The following is a 23235-nucleotide window of genomic DNA, read 5'->3' as shown; positions in this document are numbered from 1 at the left end:
AAAATGCCCCAATTACAGACCTAGATATACCTTATCCTATTGTAAGTACAAATCAGAGCAATCTAGCTAGTCGTTTTGAAATGAGAGCGTAACGTTTGTATGGAGGACCGAGCTTGCCGGTACTCTTAACAAAAAAAAAAAAAAAAAAAAAAAAAAAAAAAAAAAAAAAAAAAAAAAAAAAAAAAAAAAAAAAAAAAAAAAAAAATCATTTATTTCGGACCACAGAAATCCATAACAGGTTAGTCGAACATGCAGGAACTTAAAACTATGTTAGATACAATTAATTATTACTTAACTTACTAGATATCTACAACTACAATACATACTTAGCTAGGGAACGATGCAGGCTCGACCAGTGCTGCATATAGCGACTATCGAGCCTACCCGCTATCACACTCAGGATACTGTTGCTACTGCCAAGCACTCTGCGACGCGTCGCGGCGGCGCGCTTTCTTATTGTGGCAAAGAAACCGTCTACCTGCGCGTCCGCGAACATGCCTGACGCGCTGCAGAAGCGAGGCAGACGCAACAGCACCCTGAAGGCGTTGTTGAACTGTACCCGAAGGGCGCTGATCGATCTTTGCGAATAATTAGCCCACAAGCTGCAGGTATAAAGAGAGGTACAGTAGGCTCTAAAGAGAGTTATTTTGACCTGAGCTGTACAACCTCTGAACCTATGTGCTATCATATTCGCTCTTATCGCCAGCGCCCTACGTTCCCTATCTATATCTGCGTCGTCACGCAGATTTTCATCGACTAAGTGGCCTAAATATTTGACACATGTCACTCGTTTAAGGGGTGTGCCATTTAGATATAACGGCGGTACAACAGATGGACATTTCGTCCCAGACTTAAAAACCATAAGTTCACTTTTCAGAGCGTTATATTTGAGGCCATGTTTACATGCATACTTCTCACACACCTTCAGCAGTATTTCAAGTCCTCCCGGCGAGGGACTCAACAGCACCATGTCGTCAGCATAGCTAATATTATTCATACATACTCCGCTAATATGGCAGACAAAGGCTTGTAAAAGGCTAGATCATGTAACTTTTATAATATTTGATAATATCTTTGTAAAACCCTTTATTTGCACATAAAATAAATGATTATGATTATGAAAGTGTTTTACGGCGCTCGAAACACGTTGCGTTTTCATCCTTCATATTTTTACGCCTTATATTATTCATAAAGTGAAATTTATTATAAATATACACTGGGTATATATATTTGCATTTATTCACACAGTGAATGCACTTCGGACGGCGAAAGACTTAGTATGTAAGTAGGTAGTAGGTACCTACTTACTTTGTATGACCTTATGAAATAATGGTTTTGATGATACGCATATTCAAGGAACACAAAGTCATGTGCTTTTATTTTATTTATTAATAAGTCCGGTTTTTTAGGGTTCCGTACCCTAAGGGTACAAACGGGACCCTGTTACTAAGACTCCGCTGTCCGTCCGTCTCTCTGTCTGTCTGTATGTCCGTCTGTCACCAGGCTATATCTCATGAACCGTGATAGCTAGACAGTTGAAATTTTCACATTATCATCATAAGAACCTGGCTCTTGTCGGTGGAGTAACCGCCACTCCGTTTTTCTTTCTGCCACTGTTTTGAGCTCCTGATACGTCTCTACGTTTATTTTCTCTTTGGCTTGGTCCAAAAACGCACGTCTCGGTCTTACTCTGCCTCTCCTTTTTTTCTGTTCTTCCTTCTATTATAGACTTTATGTAGTAAGTATCGTGCCGTATCAGGTGCTCCAACATGTTTCCCCTTCTGTTTTCAATTATTATTAAATTTTCACAGATGATATATTTCTGTTGTCCGACCCGACCATGAAAAAAAAATGCCCGGTCGGTGATAAAGATATTCTTATTGTGATTCCTATAAGATTTCCTCTTATAAGGAATCGCAATAAGACTATCTTCCTCTATCAAAGAGTGTCAGGAATTTGACTGCCTATGACTGGAGCAAACGGTATCTTTTTCCGGACTAGCTTACAAGACCTACTTAGGTACCTATATAACCTGACCTAGTCGTCGCCGCTGCGTCTGCGCAGGTATCAATATGATATCAACGCAGGTGCGCGTTTTAGGCACGTACGCATTGCAACATTTTGCTCGAGATTGCGTTTTTTATAGCACGTCTACTGTGGTAAACAAGCGGAGATCATAGCCTATGGACGGTTTGTTTGTTTATAGGTCTTATCTTATGGTTATCGGCATGGCAATGCAATGGCAATAATTTTGAGAATGAAATGCTAACATCAATTAACAGGCAATTCATTAATTTTCTCATCTCCATCCCTCTTTTCACCCTCGTTAAGGATGACTTCCGACATAAAAACTATCCTATGTCCTTCCCCAAGACTTAAACTATCTCTATGCCAAATTTAAACTAAATCCGTTCAGCGGTTTAAGCGTGAAAAGGTAACAGACAGACAGATACACTTTCGCATTTATAATATTAGTATGATTATGGATTGATCCTTATGTTTTTGTTACTGACTTAATTTTGAACTTATTTCTGCTACCTAGTTAGTTTTAGTTCTAGTTTTAGTTTTATCAGGCTTCACTAAAAATCAGCGTCACGTAGTGTGTCCTAGGATTCACTTTGGGACATCAAGCTGAGAACAACTCGCGAACACGACGCGGCGCGTCGGGCCCACGGCCTTCGCGTTTTCAACGAGATCGCCCACATAGGACACTTCTATAGGTATCAAAGGATTGATTCACCCCGGGCCGCATCGCGTTTGCGTGTTGTTCTACGTAAGTACGCTGCGTTAATAGGTTCTATGGTATGAAAATAAACGTTTTGAGTCAATTGCCGTTGGCGAGCGGTTGCATTGATGTAACGGCAATCATAGATATATGCATAGACACCTGTGCTATTAGGAAATAGGTAAAACCAACGTGCTCTATTAAATATAACTTCTGTCCGATAAATATGTCGCAACGACGATAAGGGTAGGTTTATAGGTCGGTGTTACGGACGGACAGACATACAAGTCGACATGAAGGCTGCTGTGGTTGTGTGTGCTATTTCTGCTTTGCTGCAGGTGAGTGGAAAATGGGATAATTAAGGATGAATCACGTTAGACCGGGCCGGATAGCTTCCGGTGCTTACTTTTCTATGACATGACAGGTGATCACGTCATGCTTTCCATAGAAAACGAAGCGCCGGAAGCTCCGGGCCGGACACCGGTCCAACGTGAGTCATCCTTTACTTAGCTAAGTAATTATCATTTTTCTCTATGTACTTGTTTTACTTACTTTAGTACTACTAATTCATCAAAATTCATCCCTTTATACACAAGAGCGTTTTCACATTGTCCGATCCGACATCGGAGAAAGACCGCTGCTAAAAATGCCCCATTAGTACGATTCCCACGGAACGGGTGGAGTCGGAGCGCATTTCACATTTGTAATTTTGTACGGCCAGAATCCGGTCCGCTCCTCGCGGACGCGGACGGCTTCGGTCGGACTCCATCGCTTCTGCCATACATAATGTATAGGCACATAGAAAATGCGCTCCGGCGCGGCCCGACTCCAGCCGGTCGATGGGAATCGTACATAATGATAAAATAAATAGGTATTTAAAAAGGCAATTTCTACATTTTGCTTCTTTGTGGTCGTATCCGTTATCAGATGGAATGATGTGAAAACGTTCGTAGTCCCACAGTAAACTCAATAGAAAACATTCATAACTAATTTGCTAATAGCATATATCTATATCTAAACATTTTTGTTTTTAAACATGTTTGGAAATATTTATTTCATTACATTCATACCTACACTAGTCTTCATAATAATAATTATGCGAAACATCACTTCGAATAATTAACTACCTTTTTTGTGCCAACCATTGCATAATTTTAATGTAATTTGTGGATAATGTCGTTGGCTATGCATATGTCAATTTTAACTGTACTACTAAATGTAACATTATATTGTGTAGTGGTTTGTTATCCCTAAAATGAATAAAATAAAATAAATAAAATCACTTTTCGGCCGTTAGCAAAACGCGTCGTCAACGGCAATTGATTTCGCAAATACCTACCTAATATGTTATGTGAAACTTAGGCGTCCCGCTAACTTATCTAAGTATGTACATAAGTCTTAATTTCCAGCTCACGGCAGCATGTTGCAGCTGCAAATGCGGACCCCCCGAGCTCTCCCTGATCTACCTTGACGCGCCCCTGCCGCCCTGCGCGCCCCCACCCTTATACCTGCCAGCACCACCACCCCTATACCTACCTCCCCCACCGCCGTTGTGTCTACCGCCCCCGTGCTTGCCTCCTCCAGCGCCGATAGTGTACTCAGCTCCGCCAGCGCCTTTACCTTTACCTCCGCCATGTGCGCCTGCACCTATATTCCTGCCTGCCCCCGCGCCGTTACCACCCTGCGCCCCTGCCCCTATAGTCCTACCAGCCCCTGCGCCGTTACCACCTCCAGCCCCAATATTCCTATCCGCCCCTGCACCCCTTCCGCCCCGCGCTCCTGCCCCTATATTCCTGCCAGCCCCTGCACCTCTCCCACCATGCGCCCCTGCCCCTATAGTCCTACCAGCCCCTGCGCCGTTACCACCTTGCGCTCCTGCCCCAATATTCCTACCCGCCCCTGCGCCCCTTCCGCCCTGCGCTCCAGCCCCGTTACCGCCTATAAAACTAACTTTACCGCCCTTACCCCCACTAGCTCCTATAATTTTACCAGCTCCGGCACCTTTAGCCTTAACAGCCCCCTTACCTCTCCCCCTACCCCCATGCGGCTGTGCCCCGCCTTTGCTGCCCCCACCAACTTACCTGCCCCCCTGTGGATGCGCTAAGCCTAAAGTGACCTTCCTGCCATAACCCCACCTTGTGGATTAAAAACGAGAGAAACCATCTGAGCTAACTTTGCTTTCTGTTTTGAATAGATCAAAGTGAGGATGATGTGTACCCTTTGGGTACGGAACCCTAAAAATCAGAAATCACTTTTATTACAAATATACAGGCGTTTATAAAACAAATCAAAAATAAGGAATCTCCACTTTTTATATTAATTGTATTTTTGCTGCACTTATGATTTTTTTTGAAATAAATATGAGTATTATAAAAAATTATAATGTCTATCATTTTTGATATTTGTGTGTGTTGATATTTGATTTTTGTGTACACAAAACCAGACAGAGCAACATAGACCTACGTGCATGTGCATAAAGTTCAATTTCAGTTTTGACACTTCGGTGACGTGGCGTCCGAGCAAAGGGCAATAACCCTTGGCGCCTTTTTTTTAATTTGCCGCTTTTTTCTACTGACGGAGATGGCTTGACCGACTTTAGTTGTTTAATTGTTTGCTGTTTTTATAATTGTTTATACCTTATCCAGTGTTTTATGTGTCACTAGTTGTGGTCACGGATAGGGTATAAGGTGACCTAAGGTGGTGTGTGGACGGATAAGGTTGGATAAGGTAATAGTTATTTGTGCAACAAGAGAGGATAGTTGGTTTTTCTTGCGAGTGTTTATTTTGAGTCCCGAGAAAGCGAAAGATTCTATAATTGAATCACGAGCGAAGCGAGTGATTCTAAGTTAGAATCTTGAGCGTAGCGAGTAACTCAAAAACACGAGATGTTAAATTACTTTGCTCTCGTGTTGCACATATAATTTTTCACTTCAGTAGTGAGAACATATTAAAGGTTAATAATGATGAGAAAGAATAATGCAGAGAAAAAAAAATGTATTTGTAATAGAAGTATGAAGTGGCAGTTCATGCTGGCCTATACTAAATTAAAAAGCTACTTTGTTTCACTCCCTGGAGTGAGGAAAGTCGCACTTTCCTCACTCCAGGGAGTGACGAAAGTAGGCTTGTTCGAGCTGCTGAGGTAGGTAGTAAACAATGAAATAACATAAGTAGAATAATAAAAACGTATATTTAACTTCGTATTACAGTTTAACAACTTGCTAAAGTGCATACAGGACCGCTGTGGCGCTATTCAACTAGTGTTGCCATTTGACCAATTTAGTGACATGGACAATAAACGTTGGCAGATTTTGGTTTAAGCCATGTCACGAATCGGTAATATGCATGTAAAGTGGAATCGCGCCCCTGCGCTTGTCACGACCCATTGCTTTTAGCAACGGGGTCACTCACGCATTGCTATTTGTTTAACCTCGTAAGGCCCACCATACAAAGTTTCCCTATTTTTAATTTGAACCTTGTTGTATAGAAGATTAGGGTGACTTTCGTTTGTTTTAGAAAACATTGAAACAAAAGAAATATGCTACTTAATTCAAGGTTCAAATTAGATTGAAACAGAGTGTACATTGTAATGCACATTGGGCCTTACGAGGTTAATACTAAAATACCGTCAAATGTGGCAAAGGGTTAAGTTCCACAACTTTGCCTACCATGCTTAACGTTGGCTAGTTTGAAAAAGGGTGATTCCCTAAATAACCTGTCTATGTGACATTCCTTTCTAGTCATTTCGAACCGTTATTATTATAGTTGAGATGCGTTTTTGTTTTAAGAGTCCCCGGCAAGCTTGGCCGAATTTCACCTTCTATACAAACGGAGTTTCGTTCTCATTTTAAAACTATCTGTTGGATTGTAATGAAACTTAGCACATACAATGACATGAGGTATATCTAGGTCTGTAATTAGTTTATATAGCTCTAGTATATAAACCACGCTGCGCTCAAAAACCGGCATCGCTGACGTAGGCGAGAAAACCACTAGGCTCAAATGGGACTGGGCCGGTCACGTCCACCGCATGCATCAGGAGAGGTGGGCTAGCTTTGCAACCAAGTGGATGCCGGTAGAGGGGCGTGGACGGGGCAGGCCCAAACGGAGATGGCGGGATGACCTGGACAGCTTCCTGAACAACTGGCCGGAGGAAACACCAAATCGGGAGTCGTGGAAATCAAGGGGAGAGGCCTTTGCCCAGCAGTGGGACACTTAGTAGGCTTAAAAAAAATAAAAATATAAAACAAACGAAATAGAGCAAAAACAAGTTTTGTATGAATTAAATTCGCTGTATTTTTTTTACTTGGGTATCTGAAGCTACATAAACTAATTACAGACCTAGATATACCTTATCCTATTGTAAGTACAAAGTTTCAGAGCAATCTAGCTAGTCGTTTTAAAATGAGAGCGTAACTACGTTTGTATGGAGAACCGAGCTTGCCGGAGACTCTTAAAGGGGCCCACTGACTATCAGTCCGCCGGACGATATGGGCCTGTCAGTTGGAACAAAAATTTGACAGTTCCGAACAACTGACAGGCCGATATCGTCCGGCGGACTGATAGTCAGTGGGCCCCTTAAGTATGATGGCAAGTATGTTGCCGCCGCTAAAGGGTTAATAATATTTTTATAATGTGAATTAAAAATTAGATTTACGATAGGAAATCACTGTTTTTTTTTAAATTTAGACAATGTTTGGTGTAGTAAGAAATTTTAAGAAAGTTACATAAACAAATTTTGAAAACAAATCAAATTATTTTATTAAATATGTTGATTTGTTTTTGCGAGGTGGCCTAGGGGTTCATGGCGTTAGCCGCGATAGCTAAAGACGCCGGTTCGAATCCGGCCTTCACCACTGGAGGGCTTCGTCACTTTTTCTTTAATATATGACATCTAATTCATGATTATAAAGTTACATAAACTATTCTCCTTTTAAAAGAATGTGAAACTTACTAAGGTAAAGAGAACATATAGTTTATTTTGCCGTAGGTAAGACAAAAGTATGTTGATTACATACAAGTGTCTCTTTTTAGGGTTCCGTACCCAAAGGGTAAAAACGGGACCCTATTACTAAGACTCAGCTATCCGTCTGTCCGTTTGTCACCAGGCTGTATCTCATGAACCGTGATAGCTAGACAGTTGAAATTTTCACAGATGATGTATTTCTGTTGCCGCTATAGCAACAAATACTAAAAAGTACGGAACCCTCGGTGCGCGAGTCCGACTCGCACTTGGCCGATTTTTCCGAAGTGTTCTTACCCCATCTGATCTTAAATTCAATGTTAAAGTACATACAGATGTCATATATTAAAGAAAAAAGTGACGAAGCCCTCCAGTGGTGAAGGCCGGATTTTTTCTTTAATATATGACATCTGTTACAGTTCATAATGTATACCAAATGTTGGTCAGTTTGAGGAGTACAGCCTCCAGTTTAATTTAATGCTCCTGTTACAGGAAACACCCGGTATATAGTAGTTTGACTACTTAATACCCAAAATATACAATAAGTTGCCAAAACATATTATTGCAATAGATAATGTAACTGAATTTAAGAAATGCCTGTATGACTTTTTGGTACAAAAAGCATACTATTCGATAATGGAATATTTACTCGACATATTTTGAATTTAAGTTGTTTTAGTTTTATGTACACTCTTATTTTGTTTGACATTTAACATATCACTTTCGTTTTCTTTCGTTCGTTTGTATGCCAAATGGCAAAACATAGTGAAACATAAATTATTGTATAAGACCTATATTTAACCTATGTTTACAATTTAATAAATTTTGATTTGATTTGAATTTTGATTTGATTTAAAAAACATAAATCCAAATATAATTTGATATGTTTCCAAAACTTGTTCAATGTTAAAGGTAAAAGAAAACGTTAATTTGCCATACTTGACGGCCGACGATAATTACAACAGTAATTAAATAATTAATAACATGAATATAAGGCACTAGTTTAAAATTTTAAGGTAACTTTTAGCCGACACAGAAAATAAAGTCATAGTCAAATATGCGTGATTTCAATATTGATTTAAATATTTCAAATCAGCAAATATTTTTAATATGATGTAATAAAGTTGTAAACGCGGTAGGTATATTTAGTTGTATGTAGTATAGGCAAATTTAGGTTATATTTGTCAAAAAAAACGTAATTTTCTTATAAGGCTTCGGCTTAAAGTTTTACCATTTAAAATTTAATAAACTACTCGTAAGTAACGTAAAATCAGGTAACTTTAGGCCACAACTCAACTATGGTCCAAATTAAAGTTCCACTAAAATATGTATAAGTATTTTTCAATTTTTTTTTATACTACGTCGGTGGCAAAAAAGCATACGGCCCGCCTGATGTTAAGCAGTCTCCGTAGCCTATGTACGCCTGCAACTCCAGAGGAGTTACATGCGCGTTGCCGACCCTAACACTCCTCTCTCCCTCGAGCTCTGGCAACCTTACTCACCGGCAGGAACACAACACTATTAGTAGGGTCTAGTGTTATTTGGCTGCGGGTTTCTGTAAGGTGGTGGTGTAATTATGTTGAGTATATAATTATTGAGTGTATCTAAGCTCCAAAATAAATGTAACGAGTACAAATCATAGGCTCGTTAAGAATCAACGTTAAAAACTGGACCATAGTTGTACTTAAGGACTATAGTTGGGTCTCTATTGTTTGACATAATTATTGAAAGTCATAATGTAATGATTGTCATATTATAATTAGTCATAATTTGGTTTTTCTCAGAAACGCGTAACTTTTCAGGATTGCCATAAAACAAACCTAACCTAACCTATCTATAGGATAACCCGAGGAAAATCCTGAAAAGTTAACGGTTTCAGAATTATGACTAATGATAATATGACAATCATTACATTATGACTTTCAATAATTATGTCAAACAAAGGGACCCCACTATGGTTACCAATTGCAAAATTTATAAACCAAACACCATTTAATAATATTTAAAAATAACACTAGGAATATCTAAGTATTGAGATACCACAGTTTGAGAAGTATACTAAGTGTTACCATACCAATCGATAGATCATCGATTTTTATTCGATAGATCATCAATAGATCGGTAATGTACAAAAGCGGACTAGAGGATATTTGTGACTAGAGTTAAAATGGCTACATTTAATGTGTTTTTTCGTAATTTATACATAATATACTGAGAATAATTTATTCAAATTTATAAGATAAGATAAAAGAAAGAATTCTTGTCTTATCAAACTTTTACACTCTTCATTTATAGTTTTTTTTATAATATTCTAAATTTTGCGAGATTCAAATTCATTTGGCTGTGAGGTCATTTCGGTATAATAAAAATATTGTTCATTTAAGAAAATATGCCGAATAAAATTTTCAAAATTGGCAACCAATTTCAAAACGATCACAAGTATCTCCAGTTATGGTGTGAAAAGTACAAAATAATGTACCTATTTAATGTATTGTATGTGTTGTATTTTTATCCATACGCGTAATAGCTAAAAAATACATTTTGTACTTTCATATTTAGTATACCACCAACCAGTGGCATCCCACACATTTCTTGTAAGTTTGTCTCAAATAGCTGCAACCACGCATGATAGTAGTGGATTAAATAAAATCTGGTTGATTTTTAACACTGAATTTTCTGAAAAATCCTAAAATATTAGATGCATAACGAAATGGGGATAATATAGAAAATCGTAAATATCAATGACTACATTTTACCCTCTGCAATACATACTTTGACGTCTTAACGTGATACTGTATAATACTTTTTCTAGTTAGTTTGAATTTTATCAAATGATTTTTACGCCTAAGACCCTATTCTGTTAAACAAAAGCCATTGTTTATTTTGTGCGAGCGGTCAGCTCCCGCTTTGAGCGCGTGGCAAAGCAACAATGTCGTTTAAAAAGCTACTGTATCTTATTGGTTTTAAGGTTCAAATCTATGTAATAATATGAAAGCTCGCCTACATTGAGGTGGTCGATCGTCCTACATTGCCAAAACATGTTAGATGTACATAGACTTGAACCTTAAAACCACCACGATACAGTTGCTTTTTAAAAGACATTGTTTCTTTGCCGCACGGCTGATACGAGAGATAACCGCTCGCACAAAAGAAACAATGGCTTTTGTTTAACAGACTAGGGTCTTAGGCGTAAAAATCGTTTGAGACAATTCATACTATACATTAACGCCAATACATTTAATATTTTTCTGTGGGTAGGTTTTAGTAAATTTGTCAAATAATAGGTTAGGTACATCTATTTGAGAAAAACTTCACATCTTACCTTAACGTGATAACAATTTGAGATAATCCATAACCCTTAACTAATTTGGCCAAATTATTGCACAAAATTAAAACTAAATTACTATCTATAATGGCGAATTTATGACACTGGGTAAACATTTTCTTTTGGTCAGCTTCGTTTACAAACATAATATCATTCGCCTTCCAAAAATTATATTACTTTAGAAGAAATGAGGGCTAACGCGTATGAATTCGCCGCTAGGGGCGCTAGTGTAGATGGTGGTCTTTTCCATAGTTCGAAATGTCAAATGTCACTTGTCACTTCAATGACTGACAGCTGTTCTTTAGTCTTTTGGACCACCGTCAACAGAGCCGCCAACTGGTGAGCAAAAAAACGATAGCCCTCATTTACCAGAAACTGTTGACGTATAAAAAAAGAGAATCCAAAATTTATATCTAGTATACTTTTACCCCTACCATAGAGAACTAAGTAAGCATAGAGTGCTCACTCCATAGATCAGTTTTGTTACCAAAAGGCTTATTATTTTTGTAGTCGACATCTAGCGTCAAGTAGCGGAATTATCAGTACTGCTACTCGACACTAGATGTCACGTGTGTCGCGACTGACGAAGTGTATTGCTCAACAATTAACGACTAATATTACAAGCAGGAGTTGGAAATAGTTCCGGTTATAATATTAGCTGAAACTTGTTGACCATTAGACTCCGTTCGTCGCGACATCTATTGTAGAGTCAGTACTGATAATTCCGCTACTTGACGCTAGATGTCGTCTACGAAAATAATAAGCGTTTTGGTAAAAAAACTGATGTATGGAGTGAGCACTCTATGCTTTCTTATTTCTCTACGCCCCTACATACTGTGGCATTTCGAATTAATTCTCCATCAGTAAGGTTTATTTCTGTTGATATATTTTTGGATAATATTAACAAAATTATAAATAATAGTCTATATCTTTAGATAAATAAAGATAAGCCATTTATTACCAAATTCAAAGTTCAGGTTATATATAACTACCTACATTGTGAACACAACAAATCTTTTAATTGCAAAAAGTTGAGCGTTTCAATATCGTCCACATTACCTACTACAGATGCACAATCCTTTGCCATCGTGTTTTCTCGGAAACGTTCGTATTTGTCATGCTACTTCAGTCAACCTCAGTGCCTTTTGTACAGTCGCCATCACATATATCGGAGCGGCCGAGGTGCTCAAAAATATCTGAACACGCACCTAGGGCCATGACAACAGAGGCGTGTTCAGACATTTGTGAGCACCTCGGCCTGTGAGACTGACTGAAATAACAACACGTTCGTGCGTTTCCGTGAAAATACGTTGGTAGAGGATTAAACACTACATATGTAACTGATAATTCGTATCCCTTATTGCAAACACATAAGGTTCATCCATGATCAGTTAAGTGTTGATTTTAAAAAGTTTTCATTCACGACTACTCCTCTTCACTGCTCTCCCTCCCGCTGTCAATAAGTCGCCAGACGACAAACATAGTAATGATGTAGCCAAAATTATCTTTACATGGCGACCCTGACATGACATCTGGCTACATCATTACTATACTAAGCTCTGTTTTTACATCCCAAACTAAAATGACTTATTCGTCGGGAATAGTGCAATACCGCCGAATTAACAAACAATTGAAAATTGAACAACAACAAACAATTGAATTGAAGTGTGTTTTGAATTAGTCGGAAGAGTTCGGAATTCAAACAATGTACAAGGTAAATTGGACCTTACTGCATTTATTATTTACGCGATAATGCAAATGCGGGTCGGCAAACCGCGGCTCGCGAGCCCTAATGCGGCTCTTTGAGGGTACAATTGCGTTTCTTTAAAGCCACGCAAAAAATGAACACTTGAGAGTTCTTAGACCACCGAAATCAACGCTTGTGGCTCTTTGAGCTACGTATTATTGCTGATTTTTGCTGGGCTTGGCTCTTTTTCTAAAAAGTTTGCCGACCCCTGCACTATCCTCGACAAATTCCATTGCGAATTCTACCCAGCCATCCTGCTTTTGAACCAATTTTTTGGTAAAATGACAGAAGAAATCCAAAATCGGTTGGACAAATTGACACATTATTTTTAGCATTTGGGATTGTTTTTAACCAGGACGCCAGCCCATCTGCCGTCCCCCCAGAATATGCAAATGCAGATAGTAGACGATCTGCGCTCCCTCCCGCTGTTGACGACTACCCCCCAGCCAAGCGGTAGCTTAGCAATGAATGTAATGATACAGCCACAATTCACTTCACATGGCGACCCTGACAATGTTGGCTGTATCACTACTACACTACAGTGTTTCCTTCCCTTTTAGCCTGGTGGCCAGCCCATCTGCCGTCCCCCCAGAATATGTAAATGCAGATGGTAGACGCTCTGAGCGCCCTCTCGGCCGTTGTTAACCACGAGGCGCCATCCGAGCGGCGCGCGCGCAGTGGCTAGCGCGCGGGCCACGGACATCAGGTGCCCAAGGAGCTGTGGATGAGAATAGTAAATATTATGTACATGTACAGTCAAGGGCATAAATATATATACATTCCCAAAGTTTCAAAAATATGTGTACGCTTGTACCTTAGACAATAAAGTCGTGTTCACATATTTTTGAGCCATTTGTCTGGATCGATATTTTTGCCTTCGACTGTACAGTTAATATCGATAGTAGCGGATGAAACAACGCGCCAAAAGTATCTACCACCCGGGAATACGTTTCAATATTTATACGGTATATCTGGTTCTAGACAGTTTGCGTACAAAAGTAACTGTCCCATCAAAATGTATGTCTTTTTATTGAGTTAAGCACTCATTTAAACACAGTGAAATACAAAGAATTATAAAATATAAAATTACATGACACAAAAGTGTAAAAAGTAAAATATTTACGGTGTTATTTTTTGTTCTTACTCGTTAACACACGAGATAACAACTCGAATCATAGAAATATCTCTTTTGTAGAAATGCTAGTAAAAAATAAAATAAAAACGCTAGTGTTAACGGAATATGGGCCTTAAGTTTAAGTTAAAAACAACAGACTCGTATTGATATTAAGATCATATCTAAGATCTTAATAGAAATGCTAGTAAAAAATAAAATAAAAACGCTAGTGTTAACGGAATATGGGCCTTAAATTTAAGTTAAAAACAACGGACTCGTATTGATATTAAGATCATATCTAAGATCTTAATAGAAATGCTAGTAAAAAATAAAATAAAAAATAAAATAAAAACGCTAGTGTTAACGGAATATGGGCCTTAAATTTAAGTTAAAAACAACGGACTCATATTGATATTAAGATCATATCTAAGATCTTAATATCAATACGGTCCCGTTTAGTTCAAAATACGCTAAGTTCTTTTTAACCAAACTATCACACCTGCTTCAAATGGAATTATTAAGGTGAATAATGAAGGTTAAAAACCGAAGTTATTCCAGCGTAAATGTGTACTTTCTTCAAGACGCGTTATCAAATAATCAAACATCGTTATCACATTCCTCGTGCATCTTATCTTTTAATTACAACTCTTTGTTAGCTAGGAATTGCGGAAACTATTTGCTGTTAACATATTTCCAAGTTTAAGTTGGCAAAACCCTAAGGGCACAGGGCGGACACGCTATACATCAAAAATCACTTGCGTTTCTATGTGTGAACGGCCCGTCTGTACACGCGGCATGCGTCATTGTGTAAGTTGCTTAAAAACAGTACTGAGTGGCCGGCAAACGGCCGTCAATCTGCTGTCGCGGGGCGAGGTAATTCGAGTCGGGGCGGGGCGGTGCGTGGCCGTTCTGTATGATAATACTATTACTTATTCTGTGCCCGCTCCGCACCCGCGCCAGCTAGCGAACGCCCTAACCCCCTTGTCTTGCTTGTTTCTCCATCTTTCTGTCTCTTTCCAACTTGCCTTTGAAACCCAAAAAAAACAATTAATTCCATATAATCTCAGTGTAATGAGAAATTAAAAATGTAAACATATGGACATGTGGCATGATCTCATTTATTTACGATTGCTTATCAAAATAACTACAATGATAGCAGATGAAATTACTAACTATTTCCGGACTATGTAATCATGAAAGAAATAGTGAATACAGTGAAACCTGGATAATTGAAATCTCAAGGGATAATTTTGTGTCAATAAACCAGGTTTCCCATTTAAGCACGCACAAACCTAGTCCTCATTTTCCTCCTTGGATATTGACACAATGGAAAATATTTTTAAACAATTTGATGTAATTCAATCATAGCTATTTACGTCCGTTAGATTTTTTGGAAAATATTTTTAAACAATTTGATGTAATTCAATCATAGCTAGTTACGACCGTTAGATTTTCTTGGATTTTTACTTTATTATAGGAGTTAGGAGCTTTTAAAAGTTTGTATGAAACCTGTTTTTCTCTTCAATTCTTATAATAATTAAAAATTCGAAAAAAAAAACAAACGGTCAGGCATAGTTATGATCAAAATACATCGAATTGTGTAAAAATATTTTGAATAAAATTAATATCGAGAGAGGAAAATGGGGAATATGTTCGTATGGAAAACCGGTTTTGAGGCAGTCGTCCCCTTTCATCTTAAGCAGGTCGAATGAAAACAATCTTTATGCTTTATACACAGACATTGTTATAATGTAGGATGTTATGTTATGTTATTTATTTATAGCAATTAGTTTAATGTTTTACCATCTTACTGCTGTTACACGACCTTCATTTTGTTTCGACATTGAATTTAGATGAACTTTAACCCCTAAGGCACAGGTGCTTACCTAGTTTAGGGGTCGAAAGTCTGATCTCTCCATACTGTCATGTTTGTACAAACCCTTGTGTACTTGTTTGTAACATGCTCCTTATGTACAATAAACATTTTTTTTTTTTTATGTTATCCGAACAATTTATGTGCCATAAAATTACAAATTATTTTTTACAAGTTAAGCAGTGATGGCCGACTGGATGTGACATCCAACTATCAATCATGAGGTTAGGAGTTCAAATTCTGGCTCGTACCAATGAGTTTTTCGGAACTTATGTATGGATTATCATCTGATATTTATCACAAGCTTCAATAACAACAAGAAAACATTGTGACGAAACCTGCATACATGCATGAAAAAATTCAAAGGTGCGCAAACTCATTGCGCCAGCGTGGGTACTATATAGCCCAAGCCCTCTCGCACATGAGAGGTTTGTGCTTAGTGGGATGTATATAAGCTGAAATATTTTTAAAATATCCTTTAAAACATTTGCATGCTGTTTAAAACAGTTCTTCTTCCTCGGTCCCTCATTGCTGAGGACTTAAAACAGTTACAAAGGGTAAAACAACGATTTACACTCACTTTTTCTGCAATTAAAATTGATTTTTTTGTCTGTAAATTAATAAATTAAGCTTTTAATCTTTACCTCTTTATCACTTTCTTCTGCATCTTGCAGCCTTGGTATCCTCCTCTTAGGAATAACTAGAAAATGGACGGGCGCCTGCGGAGATACATCATTAAACGCCATACACAAATCATCTTCATATATTATATCCGCACTTATCTCGCGTGCCAAAATCTTGTCGAAAATCGTCGGGCCCGGCGTCGCCACACTTTGTACTTGTGCTTTCTTGACTTCATCGCTGTAAGGGCGACGTATCGCGAAGGCAGAGCCGCGAGAAATATCGTAGATGTTGGTCGGGTAGCTCCGTTTACAACGGAATTTTAGAGCCCGTTGGATCACTTTGGTAAGCATTTTTAAAGGAATACAAGCATGTCGTAATGCGCAAAAGTTTGCAAAAATTGCTGGTTAGTGGACTAGTTTTGACGTTTGTGGAATGCGGTTTGGGGTGTTTTTCTAGTTTAACTCTGACGATATGTCATGTTTATGCCTATTGTTGCGATTTGTGGACATGATGTATTAAAGCATAGAACATTTAAGTAAACAATATTTCGAGTTAACAATCATATATCGATATTTTATTTAAAATCTCCTTATATTGGGTTTTGATTGTCAAAAAGTTAGTTAAGATACTTAAGATTGTAAAAATGCCTAAACCTCAGAATAATGACTAAAGCATAGAAGTCGGGCAAAAATGCTTCGCAAATATGTATACCCGTACTTTACTTCCTTACGAATTAGATAATGTGCCGAAAAGAGATGCATATATGCTTGTTATTTCTCATTTACGTACGGTGTCATAAGTTTGATAATTTGCTAGGGATGTAACTGTGTCGACTTTTTATATCGATAAATTATGCATAAGTTTATGTGCCGTGTAAAAGAATAATCACGAAATTGGCAAATTGATAATAGTCTGGCTAATGAAAGTTGAACCTGAAAAAACGCGGCTATTTCAAGAAATCTGTAGCAGGCGGCTCGTTGAAATGAAATGAAATGCGTGGAATACAAGGATTGCATAACTTTTATACTTTTTATAATTTTCATATTCTAAAAATCATTAAAAAGTATAAAAATTATGCAATCCTTGGAATCAAAGAGCCGCCTGATATGAGGATTAATGCATGTACCTAATATAGCCTTTATCTCATTTGCAGTCTACCACTCAGAACCGTCTAACTATACCTCTCGTTTTTTATCATTAGAAAGAAGGCGAGCGATCTTAACGTGTCGTTTTATCGAAAAACACTTTGAAAATAAGTCACAACAAATATAATATACGATCATTTACATACTTTTGCTTTCATAAGTAAAATATTGCTATATTTATAAAAAAACTTGTCAATAAAAAGACACGTGGAAATGCTTTACCGTTTTTTCTAATGCTAAAAGACTAAGTATAGTTTCTAGTCACGTACAGTCAGCTGCAGAGAAAAGGCACCCCCCCTGCATACAAAGTTCTGTAAATTAGTATGGACGTGGGGTACCTTTTCTCTGCAGCTAACTGTACCAAATAGGAAATGAAACAAAAAACGTTTTTTTATTTAATAATAGGGAATATTACGCGAAACTCGGCGTAGGTGGCGCCACTATCACAATCTGAGGGTCTATCGCGAAACAAGAAAATCGAACTTTCGTTATCTAACATCTCTGTCACTCTTGCGTATTCGAGCGATAAAGAGGCAGCTAGATAACGAAATTTCGGATTCGAGTTTTCCGGTAGGTCCCCTGAAAACTTGTCAAAAACCTGTTAAACTGCACTGAAAAAGCTAGTGCTGCACTCTGGTGGCAGAACATTGCAGTAATGTCCCCTATTCCTCGTCCTTTGGAAATCTGAAATAAAAAGTTGAGTTTTGTGACCAACAATATTAATAAAAGGAACATTCATCAGTGATCATTAATGTCTTTTTTATTAGGGTTCCGTACCCAAAGGGTAAAAACGGGACCCTATTACTAATACTTCGCTGTCCGTCTGTCTGTCACCAGGCTGTATCTCATTAACCGTGATAGCTAGACAGTTGAAATTTTCACAGATGATGTATTTCTGTTGCCGCTATAACAACAAATACTATAAAGTACGGTCCCCTTGGTGCGCGCGTCCAACCCGCACTTGACCGGTTTTTAGTATTAAACTATAGTCTGGCAAACACAATCTGTCAGTAAGTAAGAACAAAGAAAACTATAGGTACAGTCGAAGGCAAAAATATCGATCCAGACAAATGGCTTAAAAATATGTGAACACGATTTTATTGTCTGAGCATACACATATTTTTGAGACTTTGGGAATGTATATATATTTATGCCCTTGACTGTACTCATCAATTAAAATGAGACAGTCCTGGGCCAAACTATAAGAAAGCTGTAAATGTCGATAGGTTATTGATCTGAGGTCGATACATCACTATGCCAAAAATATAACCTTTCATACTTAGCAGAAAAGTTCGAAAATATATGCAAAAATCTATATAGACTTGAATGCAAGTAATAATTACATAAACAACATATCGATTTCTATGTTTAGGGTCAGGTCCTATAAATAAATTTCTTCAAAATTGAACAAAACTCACCGATTAAAGGTTATCGGTTCGTGCGTATTTTCTTTTCTTCCTGTATGCGATTTACAGCCCTCGATCACACAAGACATTATCACAAAGGGAACTTCAAACCATTACAAATAAAAACTCAGCACGTTTTCCAACAATCTTTCAGGAATAGCAAAAATATAATTAAAATAAACCAAGATGACCGCTGAAATTCCCGAAATATTTCAACTAAAATAATACGACTATGTCAAGTTGTTACAGTTGACACCTACCAGTGAAATAACGAACATATATTTTATTTGGCTGGATTATATTATAGAACCACATAGAACCATTTGACATTTCCCTCAGTTCATCTTATGACAATACTGAAAAAAACGAAAGAACTTGCGGATTGTTGTCTCACTCACTCATAGACAAAAAGTAATAGCGTGTTGTGAATACGATATCTTTTACCAAGCTTTTATTTTTGCCCGGCTTCTTTGCTTTAGTCATTATTCTGAGGCCTAAACTGTTGTTGATAGTTTGGCTTAAAGGACTCGCATCCAGACCATAAATGTTCAAAAAAAAATGTTGACCGTTGAATGTTGCCATGATAAAAAACATTGTTAAATTGTAGGGAAATTTATTAAAGAAATATAGATATTAAATATATAGTTGGTCAAACCAAATTGTCAGTAAATAAGAACAAAAAAAAAAATACTCATCCTTTTCTTTTGGGTGCTAGCACTAGTGTAAGACAAAGATAGTATGATTCTCTGTGTCTATGTTTGAAATGAGACAGTCCTTTGACAAACTATAGTTTATCAAGCTATTTCCGTCAGTAGAAAAAGCGGCAAATTTAAAAAAATTAACTTTTATAATAAATGCCGCAGGGGAAAGACCTATAAGTATAGAGGAATTCAATTCAATGTCGTTTATTTCACACATATGTTAACAGTAAAAAAAACAAGTCACTTACACGGTAAATACAGTTATCATTTTTACTTTATTTTGTTTGCTTTAATTTAGTTAGTTTAAATTTAATTTTATTGTATTTTGTAAGGGTAAAACTGTTGATACCCATAAAAAAAGTAGCTAGCTATACTTCTTGTACCTACACAGTTTGAACAATAAATGTTTCTGATTTCTGATATCGACCCTCTTAGGAAATACCAAAATCGCAAAATCTGACAGTTTGATTTACCCGAGTTTGAAGTTAAGCGACTCAATTGCATTTAATCAGTGGCGTAGCGTGACCTCTAGCCGTGGGCGAAATCGCATCTGGGAGGCCCTTTTCTTTCACTGTGCCTGGAGGGGCTGGAGGCTCGCGCGAGGCCCCCCTTGGGGCGCGAGGCCGTGGGCGACGGCCCACTTCGCCCACGCCTAGCTACGCCACTGTATTTAATGGATGGGTATTATGTAGATGTGGATCTATTATATCTAATTTCTAACATTACATTCAACTACATTCAACTTGTATCTCGAAAACACGAAAACCGCCGTCGCATCGTGTAACACAAGTATGTTGGGGAAATGTAGTTGATAGTCTAGCATAGACCGTAATTTGGGACTAACCTGATGACGTGTTAGACTTTCTCCAGGGGCCCCTCCCTGTTCCTTCGATGATGAATGTAGCAACCTCATAGGCTGGAGTCGACAGACGATCTTCTATTTGTGCTGGACACTTGGTATGGTTTGATTTTGGGTTTTGAGCTCAAGCTTCGGAGCGAGCGATGCGACGGCGGTTTTCGTGTTTCGAGATTAAGTTGGTAAGGGACTTGGGGCGGCGTTTGCGTGATAGAGGTTGCGATCCCCGTTCAGGCTCCTACTTGGTCCAACAAATATCGCTTGCTATCCAGCGCGGCAATGCCGCAAGTATATTTGGCACGTTTGGACAGGGTGGGGGTCGGAATGGGGTTTATGTTTAGTATAGATAATGTGTATTTTCTAGTTAGTTTTAGTGTTTTTCTTTAGTTTTATTATGTAGTGTTAAGTTACTTTGTTCATTTATATAATAACAAATAAACATTTACTTTATATCGTGTACTTATATCTAACATTCAACTTATATCTATTTTAATTGTATACATGTTATATTACTTAAACTAGTACTTAAAAAAATGTTTCGTGTAACAATCTGTTAATTAGGGAAGAGCGGTGTTGCCCAACACAGGCAAATTTTGCTTACCGGGCAGCACTATCCCCTACTTATAGACACCTGTATATTTTACGAAAATAAATAATTTTAATTTTAATTTGAATTTAATTTTTTTAATCTATTCTCGACGAACTTAACATTACAACGAGGCTCTCCACTGTTTGCTCCCAACGTGTACTTGGTTTCTTCGGTCATCTGAGCAGGACAGGGCCAGATAGCCTGGAAAGGCTCATAATTACTGGCCGCATGGCAAGGGAGCGTAGGGATGGAGGTATGGCCACGCGTTGGGCGGACAGAATAACATCAGTGACAAACGCCACACTGCAGGCTAGCATGCACCGGGCCCAAGACAGAGCGGCCTGGAGAGCACTGGTGAAGAGTGTCCACACTCGTTTCACTCATTTCAAAGTACCATAGAATCAGACTAAGCTAACTCTGCACCGTGTTTGATAACAAAGAGTATGGAAGTGTTATTGAAAACGTCAATATCTATGAAATTATGACCTTTAAAATAACACTTGCACACTCTGTGCTATCAAACACGGACCGTGTTACACGGTGCCGAGTTAACTACCAATCTCATCTTCCATAAAATAGAAAACTGATAACACTTGAATTAAAGATAAGCTATTTTTTACATGCAGATACGTCTGCGAGCGATACTCAAAATTTTATATTATTTGCGGAGGTTGCGGGTTCAAGTCCTGCCGGAAGCGTAAATTTTTCCATTTTTTCCTTTAATATAAAATTTAAAGATACCTACTATACCATGCAGAGACTAGTAAATATTCTTTAGTATAGTCTGTCAAACAAATTTGTCAGTAGAAAAAGGCGCGAAATTCAATTTTTAAATGGGACGATAACACTTCGCGCCTACATTTTTTTAAATTTGCCGCTTTTTTCTACTGACGGAAATGGCTTGACAGACTATAAGATTCTGATTTCTGATACTACCGAAAATTAGACATGATTGATTTATATCAGGTGAAAGAAATCTTCCGCTGCTCACTTATGTAAAATGAAACAACAATATTATTTGGTCAAAAATGTATATTTAGTATCACAACTCACTAGTAATAAAATAATACTTTATTTTAATATAAACTAATTATAAATATTAAATAATGAAAATCCCAAAAAAAAGTACTCCATAATTGCCAAAAAACCCTTCTTAAAAATTATGTCAGATTTTTGTTTGAGCAACTGTATAAAATGTAAATTTCACATAATTATACACTTAAGTATTTGGACGGTTTTAGTTTTATACACATAACATGACAATGACAATTTATTTATGTTTGGTACATAAGTACTTAGTATGTTTTCAATTTGTATAAATGAATAATACCTACACCTAAACCATTCTACAAGAATAGTTATTTTTTATAAATAATATGTACTTGATTTGATTGCATATAATTACAATAAATAATATGTTAGGCACATAACTGAGGTGATATTTAGAACTAGATTTGAGTATTAAGTACTATACTTCAATAACAAATCAATCATGCAAATAATATAAATAAATAGTAAATAATAATAAATATTATAGGACATTCTTACACAGATTGGATTGACTAAGTCCCACGGTAAGCCCAAGGAGGCTTTTAAATACTAAATAATAAAATACTTAAATTTTAAACTTTTTAAAGGTATTTTTTCTGCTGCTACTTAGTTTTAATTTAGTTTTTTGCACCTAATTGGTTAATTTATGAGTTTCATTTCTCCACTACCTAAGGGTTGTCTGGAAGAGATCCCTCTTTACCGATAAGGCCGCCTGTTGTTTATCTCTCTCTTCATGTATTATTTGTGTTTCCATGTACATTTATTCTGAGGTTGTGCAATAAAAAATTTTAAGATTTTGTGAAGAAACCACATTCTGCAAATAAAAGAAAACATATTGTTACTAGTATAGTATTATATAATCTGTGATATTGTAAATTAAAAAATAAAGAATGTACTGATTTTGATAAAATCGGATCATCCGTTTAAGAACTAAGGTGCATATTTCCATATTTGTTGTATTTTGTAAGGGTAAAACTGTTGATACCCATAAAAAAAAGTAGCTAGCTATACTTCTTGTACCTACACAGTTTGAACAATAAATGTTTCTGTTTTCTGATATCGACCCTCTTAGGAAATACCAAAATCGCTAAATCTGACAGTTTGATTTACCCGAGTTTGA

The 23235-nt window shown here is 37.4% G+C and overlaps 2 protein-coding genes and 1 long non-coding RNA gene across 3 annotated transcripts in view; 2 read left to right on the top strand and 1 right to left on the bottom strand.

Moving 5' to 3' along the window:
• Positions 1–23235, top strand: part of LOC134753671 (uncharacterized) — a 256262-nt gene that overhangs the window by 138049 nt on the left and 94978 nt on the right. The window lies entirely within an intron of this gene.
• LOC134753584 (uncharacterized) lies at positions 2919–5108 on the top strand. Its single transcript, XM_063689507.1, has 2 exons — positions 2919–3063; positions 4135–5108. The coding sequence occupies exons 1-2, from the start codon at positions 3019–3021 to the stop codon at positions 4852–4854; spliced, it is 765 nt and encodes a 254-aa protein (XP_063545577.1). The 5' UTR covers positions 2919–3018; the 3' UTR covers positions 4855–5108.
• LOC134753658 (adenosine 5'-monophosphoramidase HINT1-like) lies at positions 5894–16806 on the bottom strand. Its single transcript, XM_063689599.1, has 2 exons — positions 16389–16806; positions 5894–13475 (listed from the first exon to the last, which is right to left on the bottom strand). Exons 1-2 carry the CDS (start codon positions 16716–16718, stop codon positions 13314–13316), a joined length of 492 nt encoding a protein of 163 aa, XP_063545669.1. The 5' UTR covers positions 16719–16806; the 3' UTR covers positions 5894–13313.

Source organism: Cydia strobilella, chromosome 27 (assembly GCF_947568885.1).
Source record: "Cydia strobilella chromosome 27, ilCydStro3.1, whole genome shotgun sequence".
Taxonomy (NCBI): Eukaryota; Metazoa; Arthropoda; class Insecta; order Lepidoptera; family Tortricidae; genus Cydia; species Cydia strobilella.
This window is presented reverse-complemented; position numbering and strand designations above follow the sequence as displayed.

Excerpts from the sequence above, each read along its gene's own strand:
- LOC134753584 (XM_063689507.1), top strand. The coding sequence starts at position 3,019 with ATGAAGGCTGCTGTGGTTGTGTGTGCTATTTCTGCTTTGCTGCAG. Across the intron at positions 3,064-4,134 it reads CTATTTCTGCTTTGCTGCAG|CTCACGGCAGCATGTTGCAG; the intron begins GTGAGTGGAAAA and ends CTTAATTTCCAG.
- LOC134753658 (XM_063689599.1), bottom strand. The coding sequence starts at position 16,718 with ATGCTTACCAAAGTGATCCAACGGGCTCTAAAATTCCGTTGTAAACGG. Across the intron at positions 13,476-16,388 it reads CAGAAGAAAGTGATAAAGAG|CTCCTTGGGCACCTGATGTC; the intron begins GTAAAGATTAAA and ends TCTCATCCACAG.